Source organism: Lasiodiplodia theobromae (genome assembly GCF_012971845.1).
Source record: "Lasiodiplodia theobromae strain AM2As chromosome Unknown scaffold_21, whole genome shotgun sequence".
Classification (NCBI taxonomy): domain Eukaryota; kingdom Fungi; phylum Ascomycota; class Dothideomycetes; order Botryosphaeriales; family Botryosphaeriaceae; genus Lasiodiplodia; species Lasiodiplodia theobromae.
The window spans coordinates 44,393-59,434 of NW_023336419.1; the positions used below are offsets into that span (position 1 = coordinate 44,393).

At 54.9% G+C, this 15,042-nt stretch overlaps 3 protein-coding genes across 3 annotated transcripts; 1 reads left to right on the top strand and 2 right to left on the bottom strand.

Moving 5' to 3' along the window:
• Window positions 1-196: 196 nt before the first annotated feature.
• On the top strand, window positions 197-3,055 carry LTHEOB_7050 (Spindle pole body component Alp4; the record flags this gene model as incomplete). The annotated part of the gene is made up of 3 exons (XM_035516374.1): window positions 197-515; window positions 562-2,630; window positions 2,693-3,055. 3 exons carry the CDS (start codon window positions 197-199, stop codon window positions 3,053-3,055), a joined length of 2,751 nt encoding a protein of 916 aa, XP_035371497.1.
• Window positions 3,056-4,953: 1,898 nt separating this feature from the next.
• LTHEOB_7051 (Scp-like extracellular protein) lies at window positions 4,954-6,009 on the bottom strand (the record flags this gene model as incomplete). Its single annotated transcript, XM_035516375.1, has 3 exons — window positions 4,954-5,027; window positions 5,080-5,426; window positions 5,480-6,009. 3 exons carry the CDS (start codon window positions 6,007-6,009, stop codon window positions 4,954-4,956), a joined length of 951 nt encoding a protein of 316 aa, XP_035371498.1.
• Window positions 6,010-9,597: 3,588 nt separating this feature from the next.
• Window positions 9,598-14,920, bottom strand: LTHEOB_7052 (HATPase c domain-containing protein; the record flags this gene model as incomplete). Its single annotated transcript, XM_035516376.1, has 2 exons — window positions 9,598-14,414; window positions 14,467-14,920. The coding sequence occupies 2 exons, from the start codon at window positions 14,918-14,920 to the stop codon at window positions 9,598-9,600; spliced, it is 5,271 nt and encodes a 1,756-aa protein (XP_035371499.1).
• Between the last annotated feature and the right edge of the window lie 122 nt (window positions 14,921-15,042).

Sequence of the window (15,042 nt, forward strand, 5' to 3'; positions counted from 1 at the left end):
ACGGTTCGCCCACATGCAGGCGGGAGGTGCTTGACTCGGTCGGCGAGCTGTAGGGCTGGATGCACGGCCACAGGCGCCACAACGACGACGCGCGCTAGGCGACGCGCTCCCCGCGATCACTGCCCGGCAGCTCTTCGTGTACAAACATTGCGTCGCTCTCTTGTCCAACGCCACATGAGCTCCCCCACCAACCGCCATGTCGTCGTCGCGCCCCAACTCTAAATATTACGGCCATGAACGCGTCCCCAGCTCCTCTCGCCCCCGTGTTGCCTCGACTGCCCAAGAGTCGCATTCCAACTCGCACTCCCACTCGCGCTCGCAGTCGACCAGCAAGGCCGGTGAACGCCGCGTCGAGCGCAACAATGTCCTCACGCGCGAGTCTGTCACCGTGAAGCGCGGTCCCGCCAGGCACACCGAGAGCCGCTCCAACTCCCGCAGGAGTAGGGATGGCAAGCAGACCGCTGTCAGCGCTCCCAGCACTCCAACCACCGCCGAACCTAAGAAGGAAGAACGAGGTATGTTATGCCGCATTGATGCATGCAATTGCTGATTCTCTCACAGAACCATGGAAACCGCAGGCTTCTCTCGTCCCCCATACTACCGCACCACTCGCATCGCGCATATCCATTCCACAACTCGCCTTGTTAGCTCCTCTTGACCTGCAGCCGCAATCGCTGGCCGAGCTTCCCGTCGATGCCCAAGAATCTGCTATAATAGAGGACCTGCTCTTCGTCTTCATGGGCTTTGAGGGGCAATATATCCGATATGCCGCTTCGTACACTCCTACGGAGGAAAAGAGCCGTCTGATGGGCCCCTCGTTCAGAGTAGCTTCTGGGTTGGACCCTAGCTTGCGCGACCTGACAACGTCAATGCTAAAAATGGCAACCCATTACTCGGCTCTCGAGGCTTTCATCGAGGTCCAAAGTAGGGAACAATACGGCGCAGTCAATCACGCATTGTGTGCAGTCGTCCGGAAGCTCCTCAAAGACTATTTGGTACTCATGGCCCAACTGGAGCACCAAATGCTCACCAACCCAACTTTCACTCTCCATCTACTGAATCTGCACACCAAACCAACAAGCCATATGCTGTACCAGCTATACACCATGGGCGTTGAGGTCTTGAAGGCAAATGCTCTCCTTGATGATGAGAACGACGATGATCTCGACGAGACGGAGAATTTAGAAGATATTCTTGAATCTCTTCGAGAGGGAGGGAACATCGCACAAGGCTCAATAGGCAGCAAGAAGGTGTGCAAAGGTGGAAGCGTGCTGGGCTTAATATCAAAACGTTTGGCGTCCATGTCTGGCGACCCGGCCGCAAGAACACTGCTCACAACGTTGCTGCGCGAAGCGAGTCGTCCGTACATGACAATGCTTAACGAATGGCTACACCATGGATCAATCAAGGATCCTCACGCTGAATTTCTCATCAAGGAACAGAAGAGCATCAAGCGCGAGAGGCTTGATCAGGACTACACAGACGAGTACTGGGAGAAGCGCTACACAATCCGGGACAACCTTGTCCCACCACAGCTGGAAGGCGTAAAGGATAAGGTCCTGCTCGCGGGCAAATACCTGAACGTCGTGCGAGAGTGCGGCGGTGTTGATGTTAGCAAAAGGGTGCAAGACGTACCAATCACCTTCGACGACCCGCGCTTCCTTGAAAACGTTAACAGTGCCTACGCCTACGCAAATTCATCACTTCTTCATCTGCTCCTTACAACGCACGCACTACCCGCCCGCCTTCGTTCTCTCAAACACTACTTCTTCCTCGATCGATCCGACTTCTTCTCTTATTTCCTCGAACTTGGCACTTCAGAGCTCAAGAAGCCGGCCAAAGCCGTCAACATCGGCAAACTCCAATCACTGCTGGATATTGTTCTGCGCCAGCCTGGCAGTGTGGCAGCAGAAGATCCTTATAAGGAAGATGTCAAAGTCCAGATGAATGAGATCGGTTTGACCAACTGGCTCATGAAGATCGTTACGGTGACTGGGTTGGACCAAGATGCCGCAACAGGCAGCTTCTCAAACTACGTCCCAGCACAGCAAAGCGCAACCATCACCGACGACAAAGACATCATTGGCTTCGATGCGTTAGTCCTCGACTACGCCATGCCCTTCCCCCTCTCCCTCGTCGTCAGCCGTGTCACGCTGACGCGATACCAACTTCTCTTCCGCTACCTCCTTTCACTACGTCATCTCGAGACTCTGCTCGTTGGTAGTTGGTCAGAGCACTCGAAGGTCCGCAGCTGGAAACACCGGTCATCGAACCCGAAGATCGAGATGTGGAAGCGGAAAGCGTGGACACTGCGCGCGCGCATGTTGGTCTTCGTCCAGCAGCTTCTGTACTATAGCACTGCCGAAGTCATTGAGCCGAACTGGCAGAGCATGATGTCGCGGCTCAACGCCGTCAGCAAGGGCGACGCTGCAGAGAACGCAGAGGTCGTTCAATCAACGGAATCAATAGACCCTATGGTAACAGCACCACCAGTGGACGGAGGCGCCGACCCGTCTGCCGGAGGAGGACCCCAAGTCAAGCGGACCGTGGACGAGTTGATGCAGGATCACGTTGATTTCTTGGCGACGTGCTTGAAGGAGTGCATGCTCACCAACGCGAAGCTCCTCAAGGTAAGCTCCACAACACAAGATAAAAAAAAAGATTAAAAGCAAATGACTAACCGACAGCCCAGATCAACTCCAAGATCCTCAACACCTGCACCATGTTCGCCAACTACACGTCGTCGCTCTCGCGCTACCTCATCTCGGCCGACGCCGACCTCGCCACCAACGCCAACCCCTCGGCCTCGGGCGGCACCGACAAGGGCTCGTCCGCCCGCTCCTTCGCCTTCGACCCGACCAAGCTCGGCAAGATGATCGACCTGCTCCAGAAGTACGAGGATAACTTCACCAAGCACCTGCGCATCCTGCTCGACACGCTCAACTACTACGCCGCCACCGAGACGGTCGTGTTCTTGAGCTTGTGCGCCAGGCTGAGCGCCGCGAGCGAGGGGCTGGGGTTGGGCGTTAATGTTAAGGGGGAGACCGTGTATTGATGTGCCCCGCGAGACTGACGAAAGGCGGTCCTGATTAGTGAGAGGTAGGAAGGAAGGGGAGGGGAGGGGGGGGATTGATTTGTCCGGCCGGGTTTTTTTCGGTTCTGAACGAGGCAAAAAAGGTGCGGCGTTAGGCTGGGCTGGCTGGCTGCTTGACGATTCTTGGTTTTTGTAGGGGAATGATTGGGGATAATGATGATGATTACGTGTCTTTTGCTTCTCTTCGCCTGTTGGTTGGATACGAGGAGGCGGTGTTGTTGATATCCGGTTATAGCAGATATGCATATGAACGGTGTTTGGAGTCTACGCAACATGTTGATCAAGCCAAGTCTTGTGCGAGAGGGTGAAAGGGGATGTGCCATATGCCAGATATTCATCCGATATCGGAAACAGAAGAGAGGCGGGCCTCCGGCGTCCCGCCTCCACTTGGGACTTAAGCGTAGAGAGTAAAATAATTTGGTGATAAGCCGACTGTGCGAACTAACTATCTACTAGTAACAAATCATATAATGAACATGCGGAATAGAGTTCAGGACAAACGCCTCAACGTAGTCTTTCTTGTAGATGAGAAAGAGCACGAACGCTAGTATCGGGTTTTAGTCTTCCGAGTGATGCTCAGAAATTCGCAGAATCAGTCTTTAGCTTCCACAACCAGACGCCGTTGATGCTTGGAGAGGCCGAGCAAAGAACTCCCTCGCACTGCTCGGCTTGCTGCGGTTCGCGAAGGTCGATGCTGCTCATCGCGCTGCGGGTCAAGGCAACCACGTGTATCCCACCGTCGACTAGTCCTCACTCCTGGTTCCCATCCCTTGCTGCGCCGTGGCGCGCATAGTCGGTAGAAGGATTCACGCTGTATCCGCCCCGCACCCGACCGTAAGACGAAACCACTCCACGTGGCCGCGTCATGAAGATCTGGGCCAGAAGTTCGTGATACCAATGACGCTCTCCGTTTGCCTTGTGCGCGGAAAGCTAGAAGAAGGCGGACGCAAGGGAGTCAAGATGAACATGTGCTGTCAAACGGTCCGGAAGAAAACGCGGAACATGGCGCGCGGGTCAGCCCGTAGTCCAGAATAAAGTAAACTCCGTTAGAGATTGCTCTAGTCTGTTGCTGAAGCCCGTGGAAAATTCGGACCGAAAGAGGTAGATAGATAGCGCCGATGAACGCAAGGCTGTGTTCGAAGTATTACATGATCTAAAGCCGAGTCAGTAGAAATGGTACAGCTGTAGTACCATGGGTCATTAGACGCAAGTTTCAAGGTCACTATTATGCGGAGCTGCTCGGCCGAGCAACAAACATAAGGATTTTAAAGAATGATATCAAGATGATCGAGCGCATGAACCTGTTTACTTCTGTGTGACAGCAAGCGACGGGAAGAGAAAGCGGACGCGTCGTTAAGGCATGGTGGTGTGTGCGTGATGCCAGCATTTCCATTGGCTGGCTCAATTCACGCTAAGCCTCTTAAGATTAGACCGACGAATTCGATTCCAACCTCAAGTCATCGCCTATGTTGCACGACTTCGTCACCATTGTCACTCAACGAAAGAATCACTCTTTGACGGGTATCCTGTCATTTCTCATATCTGATTCTGTCCAAAGAATCCCTCACGCTCCACCGGCTGTGAAAGAAAGTGTGTACCATGAAGTAAAGGTGCCTCCCTCTGAGCCTACTCTCGAAGCCTGCTTGATCTGTGATACTGCAAGAAGCCCCGATTCCGACTTCGTGAAATGAGAAAGAGGCCCGAGGATCTGAGAATTGACAGAGAAAAGAAGGAAAGAAAACCACTACGCTGAAATAGCACTGACCCTCCCATAAGGTATCCCCATTGAAAAGAGAAGGGTACGCCGGGAACTGTCTTCACTCCTGTACTGTAAAGGAATGTACTGGTGGTCAACAAACTTAGACGGCAGTGTAGGTCTCTTCGTCAACGGGAGGGCGGATGACGTTCTTGTCGAAGGCGCCCTTGACGTTGCCTGGCACATGTGTCAGTAGGTGCTTCATGTTCGGGAATCTCGGGTGACTAACCGGCACTCTTGTAGTTGCAGACCGTCAGGTAACGGCCGTACTTGCCGTCGGGAAGGTAGCCGTCATGGCACTCGTCCATGGAGGGGCTGCATCCGAGCCTGGGGCACTCAGCCTGGGCGCATCCGACCTCGTCCGAGTCGGCCCAGATGACTTGAGTGAAGTGACCGTAGCGCTCCCAAGTCGTGCTGGAGGGGTCGATCATGTCGGGGGGCGTCGGCTGGCCATAGTATTCGTCGGGCCAGTAGCCAACCTCCGAGTTGTACCAGCCATTGGTGATGGCCCTCTGGATCTCGCCCCTAGGACTGCCAATCTCAAGGTTCTGGCCATAGCCTCCACCGTTGTAGTCCCTGGATTCTGTTTAGCTTGAGTCATTTTAAGAGGAGGAAGATGGCACACTTACATGAGGTGGCTGAAGTTGCAGCGCGAGGCAACGAAGAAGGCGCTCTGGAACAAGTCCTTGGACCACTTCATTTCGGGAACGGTGTGGTTGCGACGGTGACGGTTGTGAGCATCCAGCGAATCTTGGCAGAGCTGGGGGTCCTGAGGGTGAAGAGCACCGCAGTCGCTGCCAACACCGTTGCTGCTAGAACCGGAACTGGCACGGGCCGTGTAGGCAGGGGGCTGGACCTTCTTGAAGACACCAGCACGCTGGTAGGAGATGGCAGTCGAAGGGATGGAGGGGGGCCTGGACTGGAGCGGGAGAGTAGGCTTGGCCGTGCTGAGGAAGACGACGGGAGGGCGCGAGGCGGTAACGGTAACAGCCTTGGTGATGACGACGACACGAGGAGACTCCACGACGTGCTTGTTGACGAAGTCGGTGGGCCTGGGTCCATGGTGGGTGACGACCTTGACAACAGTGCGGGTGACCATGACCGGAGCCGCCGTGGCCAGGGCAGCCAAGCCGCCGGCAATCAAAGCCGAGAAGCGCATGACGACTTGTCGAATGTAATGAGAAGGACTAAGGCTGAAGGTTAGGTAAAGGGATGAAAGAGCTTGGACGAGGTGACCGATGGGGTGGAAAGAGAGTGAAGGCAGCAACTTATATACGACAGTGGGAGTGAAGCAGGAGGCCGGCGAGTGAGGCAAAAGGTGATGGACAGGTGGGACGAGGTGAGTGAGGTCAGTGATGAGGTCAGTGGTGTTGTAGACTTACGTGGACGGCCTCAAGCACAGCGAGAGGACCTAAGGGTGTACGACCGAGGCGCACAAAGGAAGGAACGACTGAGTGAAGAAAGCGGAAGTTGCAAGGGAGTGTGGATGGGTAAAAGAAGGATGAGGAGGAAGAAGAGGAGCAAGAGCAAGCGCAGTTGAGGAAGAAATAGGCGGCCAGGCGCGCTAGCGCTCGCTTAGCTGGGGTGCCTTCCTGTTTGGGCGGGTGCAGACGGCGGCGGAGGGCAGAGCGGGAAGGAACGGCGGGCGGGCGACGGTCCGCGGGGGCTCGAACGCAGCAGAGCAGGAAAGCGGCGACGACACGAGCTGGGCTCACGCGAATAATTCTGGCAGAGCCGCTGGTTTATACGTCCACGCGTCGCCGACAGCTTGGGTCGGCTCTGCGCTTGAGCATGCGCTGCATGTCTGGATCCCCCTTAGCAGCAACCACGCTTGCCCGCCCACCTCGCTCTCGCGCTCGCCAGGCTGTATCGCATGGGCTGGAGCGTAGTTGTTTGATTGAGGCTCGCGGCGGCGGCAGCGGCGTTTGTTGCTTGGACAGGTCTTGGGCCAGGCTCGCGCGAGGCCTGGCTCCAGCGTCAGCTCCCGCTACAATGATCAGCGGCCGGGGCCTGCTGCCCTACGGCCCTCCCGCGCGGGTCCTGATTGGCCTCAGCCCGGGACTCCGTGTTTCCCTCGTCTCGGACGGTCGCGTTATGCGTGCAGGCCAGGGCCGTGCCCTGTCCTCGCCATTCCTGCCCCGTCCGCTGCGCTGCTTTCCGAGGCCACCTTGCGACCTGTCACTGCGCCACTGCATTGAATCCTTCAGTACGCGCCCGCGGCTAGAAGATTGAGACGTAGTCAGCGGGCGACGTCCGTTGCGCGCATGCGCGGCTCGCCGTGTCACTGGGGGAACGGGCAGAATGCAGCACATTTGCTCTGCTCGAGGACTTTCTGCGGTGATCCGCTGCAGCGGACAGGCAGTAACAAGCTCATGCGCGGCGTCAGCATGACGTGCAGATATGCAAGGCACTTTGGGCCGCAGAACAACGCGTGATCTCTCCCATGGCCTTACCGGGCACCAGAGAACAAGACTGACCTCTCACAAAGACTCGCCCTTCGCAGCAGCCGGAGCCTGAATCCGTCCCTGAAACGGCCGCGTCCCCGCATTCCTCACGTCTGGCCGCTGAAACGCTACCACTGATGAAACAGAAAGGAGAGGGGAATCCAAGGTTGCACACACTTGCGACACGAGCACTCCCCGACGCTTGCCTCTGTCCGATGCTGCCCCTAACCCATCGCCATGCCCGTAATGTGCCTTGCCAACACCGTGTCGGCTGCCTTGTGCTCTCGTTCGCGAACAATATGCGTCGTGGCTTGCATCCGAATGGCCTACGCTTCGGGTGCTTCGGCCGGAGCGACACCACGACAACATTCCTGCGGCTTTCTGAATCACCAAATCCGACCATGAGATGATACTGATTCGAAAAATAACCCTGTGCTAGTTTCACGGCCACGGCGATTACCAAGTAGTTGCAGCAAAGACATGCAGCGGCGCGGGTGCTACCGCAGCGCCGCCGCTTGTCCTCCGCGCTGCATCGCATCGCTCTCTAATTGCTGATCTACGCGAGCGAGGATTGTCTCCAATCGCTATATCTGCAGCGAGAAGTAAAATCTTAAGCACCGGCGATCATCAAGCCACAGTCGCTAATATCTGCCCTGTCCGACGCGCGCCGATCCGGGATTGGAATTTTAACAGTGCTCAATATAACGAATTCCATCCGCTGCGCCGCCGGGCGCATTATCGCCCCTCCTCTACATCGCTCTCTCCGGTCCCAACGCACGGGCATGTTTCCTGCACGACTCCCGCTCGTACGGAAGCTCTTGCTGCAGTCTGGAACTGTTCGGGGCCGCCTCTTGTCGCACAAGCGCCAACATACCGGGCGCCCGTTTCAGAAGTTTGACTGGAATTACCGCAAAGATAGACGCTAGATTCTAATAGGGGTTGTGGTGAAATCTGTTCTGAAGTAAGCTGAGAAAGGAAGATCGCCAAGCACTCAGCTGCCGCGGTGCCGTGTCGAGAGCAGAACCAACAAGGTGTACCGGCGTCAGCGGCGGGTTGTCCTTTGTGTTGTCAACTTGCTTAATCAAAATCAAGGCCAGGCCCCCGTCGAATGCGCTGATTGTGTGAGAGACTACCGGAAATGCTTTTCTCGGATTAATCCAGACTTACTTTCTTCGACTGGGCCCGGCCTCGCGATAGAGCGATCAAGATGAGACCTTGGCTAGAACGTTTAATCCCTCTTTTCAACCTAGCCACATAATACAACTAAAGCTGTCCAGACGATCCAATAGCATCTCGGCTTGCCTTATTCATGACCACATTCTACTACCCATCTCCTCAATCCGCCCGCTTTCCCACCCTTTTCCCTAAGCAGCCAGCCAACGACAAAGAACGGCAACCACAATCCACCTCCACCCCATCCCTTCCCCCAAGTTTCAAGTCTCACATAACCAACAGCCGTTCTTCGTCGTCGTCGTCATCCCGCCCCCGACGTCACTCCGTCCTGTCATGCTTGCGCCACTGCTATGCAACGAAGCCAAAAACAGGCCGTCCGTCTTGCCGAGAAAAGCCAACAGATTCTCAAACGTCAAACTTTTTTTTCAGGCCGAGTCACTCGAACCTTAGGCCTACAGCTGCCATACGCGTAGCACCCAAAAGCGCCGTTCTTCATGCCGCCACAAAACTCATCAGCTAGACGCCAAACAAAACTGATGGCCGTGCATGCGGCCGAGCTGGGATTGTAGCAGACCACACTATATCGATGGGCCGCTTGGCCCGCCTCTTCAAAGAGCCGTATAGTGCTTGTCTGTGAGAGAAAGAGAGAAGGGACGTGCGTGGTGAGAAACGGTGTTGGAAATCTCATTCAGCGGACGCATCCCATTCGTCCAACAAAGCCACCACCTGCTCGGTGTCTTACATTTTGGATATCTCGGACGAGGAAAGAGCTGACCATGTTGCATGCGGCTGAAAAAGCTTGCGTGGACGGTTTTCGGGTTGGGAAAAACAACAAAGCACAAAGGAAACGTGGTGTGTCGGGAAATAACGGAGTGAAGTGTCTTTTTTCTCGTAACAGTTCTGCCAACTCTAGCAGATGGTCTATTTCGTGCTCTTTACCTAACTCATCTACAAGTTTGAGTACACGTGATGCAATGCCTCAGTTCTTATTCTACTATCTACACTCCCCCTTCTTGCAAGAAACAGCAGACCAGATGCGACAAAGAACAAAAAGTACATCTAAACAGGGAAAATCGAGGACAGTCTACCATACCATGCGCTCTCTAGTAATGATCAAAAAGAAAATTCACCTACATGCCCCCAACCAACCTTGACATACTGGCGAACGTCGCCTTCACAAAGCTGCCCTCGTAGAAGACGTGCTGCGCGCTATGCTCCTGAGACAAATTGTGCGCAATCTCATGACAGAACGCCTCCCACCAGAAGATATGCGCATCCCTCTTTCCCTCGCTTGCGTCCATGGCCGCATTGTGCAGCGTCAAGAAGTAATGGTAATTGAAGAACAGCGCGCCGCCCTGGTTGAACGCGATGGTGCTGCTCGTCTCCTCGTAGAAGATATTGAGCACGCCGGGCGCGTTGCCGAGGCCGAAGACGGAGCCGCCGATGCGGTGCACAAGGTTGGCGAAGGCATCGATGCCGGCGAGGAAGGTCGGGTCGCTAGTGGGCACGGGGCGGACGGGGTTGTTGGCCAGGTAGACGGCAATGCCGGTGCCCTGGTGCGACGGGATCCAGCGCGACAGGTCCTTGCTCGTGCTGCTGTCGCAGTACGACCCGCGTGCCTCGTCGATGTCGCGCGTTCGTGCCTCTGACTGTACGTGTGGCGAGTTGTGCGCCCGGCACTTCTGCAGCGCCGACTCCAGATTGGCCCGGATGTCGCTCGACATGTTGTTCGGGTCGCTGGGTCGGGACTGCCCACCACCGCCGGCGCTGGTGGTGTTGCTGGCGCCTGGAGCCGAAATGCTGGAGCGGTTGTTGCCAGCAGTTAGGTTTTCGAAGGCTTTGGTGAAGTTCGACATGAACTTGCTGCGGCGGTTGTTGTTTGAGGCCGCTTCGATACTTGAGCGACGTTGGACCTGGTTGTCCGGTACGTCGTGCTCAGGTGAGTCAAAGGCACCAGGCATCCTCGGCATCGACTTCTCTGGAGTCTTCGGGGGCACCGCATTGGCAGCTGCCTCAATTTGCGGCGGTTGCTGCACTGGAGGAAGGGGCTGCTTTGCTGATGTTGGCTCGGAATAAGGCGGAGGTGCGTTTGCAATTCTTTCCTCCTCTGCAATTCTTTGCTTCTCCTCCTCGGCAAGCCGAGCCTGCTCCAGAGCTCTGTGTCTTTCTTTACGGGCGAGAATGCGGTGCACATCATAGCCCTTGTCTCGTAAGCGACGCAGGCTGTTGCTCAAGATCGTCTCCAGGATCAAAGCCTCATGCTTTGGGTTTTGGCGCTTTAGCAGTAGCGGAACGAGCTCGCGGCTGACTTCATAAAAGTCGAAATCCTGACGAACGTAAAGAATTGTTGACGTCTGGAACCTCGACCTCACTCTGAGAAGGCCAGCACTGGTCTTGAGCGACACAGCTCGCTGTCCTGGCAACTGAAGGCGATGCGTAAGGGATGATACAAGCTTCACATCCAGATTTGATTCCAACCACCGTGTATCGTGGTATATTTGGTCCTTGCTGTAGGACACGAGGAAAATCGGCGTTCGCTCTATGAGAAGCGTCTTCAATGCGGTTGCCTGGTGCTCTCCACCAGGGATGGGGTTGCCGGCAATCTTCTCAACGTTGACACGATCGCTGAGCTTCTCGGCACCAAGGTGCATGTAGAACTGTTCGAGAACTTCATCCTCGGGAGCAACTAGGAGTGAGTGCCGGAACACACCATAATACTGCACATTGTCTCGGATGACAATCTGAGAGGCAGTGGCGCTGACGAGAACCTGCTGAATGGTAGGGTCATCGATGTCGTCATCATCGCCGTCAAGTAGGGACTTCTCCTTCTCCTCGGCTGCCTTGCCAGCTTGCTGTTCATCCTTGAAAGCAAGCAACACTGGCCTGGTCTTGAATGCACCCCAAACACTCTTATCCGACTTAAGTTCCCTCTCCTCAACGGCGAATTGTCGAAGCAAGTCCATATACTTTGGCGCCTGAAGCTCCTGTAAAACCTTGGTAGGGTTTTCAACGACCATGCGGGCGAGCTCCAAAATGGTAGGTTGGTCTTTGGCGCCGACGGTGCGTAAGAAGGCGTTTGCAATACTTCCGAAGTCCACAAAGTTCAGGATGTTGCCAAACTCCTTGCTCTCACCGACAAAACAAGATTGCGGTGGAATGTGCCTGACTTTTACAGAGCCTTGCGGACCAGGAAGTGGGACGATTGGAGAACTGCCAAGCTCCTGTGCAATGTGGCGCTGACTCTGAATGTCGGCAATTCTCCCAGCCATGTATCCGAAGTAGAGAGCAGCTTCTTGTTTGCTGCTTGGAGGAGACCTGATCAATTTTCTGGCGCAAGCATCGATTGGAGGGTCCCGAGAAACACCAAAGACAGCTGCATGGGGCTGAATGTCACGGCGCAGAATATTGTACCCAAAAAGGGATGCATCGGAGTTTGTGACGCACTCCGATGGCCGGACCAGGAAGGGGAAAGGAGAAGACTCCACAGGTAGGATTTTCTTGTCTGCTAGCGCGGCTGGCGGAATATTCTGCCACATCGCGCGATTAGACAAGAAGTGATACATAACCTTCTCATACTGCTGGGCATCATTTGTCCTTGCTGAATCGAGAACCATGTCGATAACCTCAGTCCAGCTCGGGCTCTTTCGCAGACCCAACTCGCGAAGGAACTTGGCCTTCGGGTCCATAGACTTATACTCTGCATTTGCGCGCCACTTGATGACCGGAAGACCGAGTGCTTTGTTGTCCTTGCTTGGCTCATAGATCTGCTGCAGTTTATACGACCGCTTCGCGTCCCCCCGGAATCCAGCGTAGTCTTCCACGGGCCAAATTTGCTTCTCGGCAAGAACGGTGCGATCCTTGGCGGGGATGGAGTCCCGAACATCCGTCAAGTATTCAATGAGATCCATGTGACTCCACTTAGGCTGATTGTCGTCGGCGGATTTGTTAGGAGTAGCCAGCAGTCGGGTGAAGACGTAGTCCAGGTCAATGGTCTGGCGAAGCCCCAGTGCCTCGAGGAATTTTGGTTTCAAGCCTGGTACAGTGAGGTTTGGAAGATCTTCAAAGAGCTTCACGTTGGGGTGATATGTCTGCTGTGGTGTCTGCATGCCGTTCTTTGTAGGCATTACAGTGTGGGGCTGGAGAAGCGCAACCACCGCGGTTCGCTGGTGCGCTCTGAGTTGATCCCACTGCTTAGATATCACCTTGAGGACTAAGGTGGCAAACTCGGCATCCTTGGTGAGTGATTTGCCGCCATTGCGCTGGTTGAATTCCAAGAGATAGCGTATCCATTCCTCCACAGGGAGTTCTTCCCATCCGAAACCCTCGAGTTGTGCTCGGGTGAAGTCCTTTGTGTACTTCAACGGCATGACAGAATCCGGAAAGGGAAGATCAGGAGGGTACTTGGCGGCATTCAAGTAGAAGGTGATGCTTCCAAGAGCGATAATAGTCGAACCATCGGTCAACACCGCGGCATTGAAGAGTTTCTTGAGGTCGCTGGCGTCGATTGTATCGGAATTAGACATTTGGGCAGTGAACTTGAGGAACTCGCGCATTTCTTCCTCGCTCAGAGGTTTGTTCTCAAGGCGCTGGACGATATCCTCTACTGTCAGGTAGTACAGAATGCGTCGACTCAGCATTTTCTCGACGAAAGTTCTCGTCTCTTCGATGAGCTGTTCGGGAACCATGGGAAGGTCCTGAAGGAATCCCAGCTTCAGCATTGACACGCGCACATTCTGACAGGGCAGGACGCCGTTCGTTGAGAGCATATCCGTCTTTTTGGATGCCCTCCAGAACCCTTCTTCAACGCATCTTCCTACCACACCAGATGGTGTAGCTTCTCGGGCGGTCCATTGCTTCAACAGTCGCAACGCATCAGGAATGATCTTTGAGATGTGATCAGCCGTAGGTTTGGATGACCCAGCGGATGCTAACTCCTTCGACAGGGTTTCTTTGATGGTAGTCATGCCGCTGTCAAACGCCATCCGGCAAGCGATACCGGCAATTTCGAGCATAGCCTCGTTCCACGTTGAGACGTGACGATTCGACAGGTCAATACTCTCACGTTCGACAGTCGGAATCAGAGAAGGTGCGAAGATATGGCACTGGTAGCCGGTCGTCTGACCTGTTGGGAAGCCGATGAAGACACGTCCATTCTTCGTTGGCAGAGCGGAGGCAAAGAGGTCGGAAGAGCGCTCCACGGTGAGGCCGGAAGCGTCCGTTATTGAAGTTTCCAGGCTAGTCTGGTCCGCAGTCAAGATAGCTAAGCGAGTCTGCTGAGGAGGCGGTTTCTTGGTTGCTCGAAGAAGCTCGCTGGACAGGATCTTCGGAACCTTTGTGTTTATATGGACAGTGTTGATACGCAAGGCAATGGTTGCTTGCGAGATGCCAGCCACATCTTCCGCGACGGCTCTTTGCTCCGCCTCTGCCTTCTCTCTGGCTGCCTTTTGCTCCTGTTCCCTCTTGCTCGCGGTGCCGATGTTGAACCTCGCGAAAAAGCCCTTGAAACTGGGTACGGCGGGCACTGCCTCTTCAATTACGGATTCCTGGGAATGATCTTTTCTGTCCCAAGCTATCACGTTGGTCCACTCGGCCTTGATGTTGGCCGTCTGGTGCATGACTTCGCGGATCTCCATGAGTCCTTTCTCGGACTTCCTCCCGATATGGCTCGGTATTGAAGTTGGAGCAGCAGCAGATGTTGTCTTGGTTAATTGCAGTATTCTGAAATCATCAACGTATAATTCAATGCTCTGTAATGCGAGAAAGGTAAGACTAGTGGTGAGGAACTTGGACAGTTCAAAGAGGTCAGGAACCGGAGAAGGCGTCACATCTCCGTTCTTGTCAGAGGATTTGCGATAGTCTAAGATGAATCGAGTACTGTCCGAGGCCTGCTCAGGAGGTAAAGTTGAAGATTTGACGGCGAGAGTGTTTCCCTTCCAGAAAAAGGCCACTGCAAAGCGTCAGCAAAGGCACTGCATACAAACGGTCCGATAGGAACTTACTGGTCTTGTTGCCAGATATCACAAAAGGCTCGTCACATTCGCTGAAGACCGAGTAGAAGCCGACACCAAAAGCACCGATCTTGGTCTCGTCAGGGTTTCCCTCGGCGATACAGCGTAGACGCGACCAGTCGGCATCGGTAAAAGGCTTGCCGTTATTAGCTACGTCGAGGCTCCTCAAGGTGTGGTTCTTGACGACGTGTCTGAGCACGACGGACGGATCCTGGGTCTGTGGCAAGGGCACACGCGTGGATGGATCCGTCTCCAACCTGATGGTGGCCTTGGTGGCACCGGCATCTGCGGCGTTCTGGACCAGCTCTCTCAAGGTGGTAAATTCGGCAGAGTACCGGGCCAAGACCTTGTCGATAAGAGCGCGGGTGTTGACGGTGACGGTATCATCTTGGCCCTCTTGCATAGTCAGCTCGCGCATGCGAGCATAGTTGATGGAACCGGCCATGGTTGGGCAGCGGTGGCGATTTGGCGACGTGTCTCAGGATCCGCAGCGGCCAGCGTCCCCAGGCAGCCCTGCGGTATTAGTTGAGATGCGGGGAAGAGATGGCGGTAGCGTGCATGAGGGAA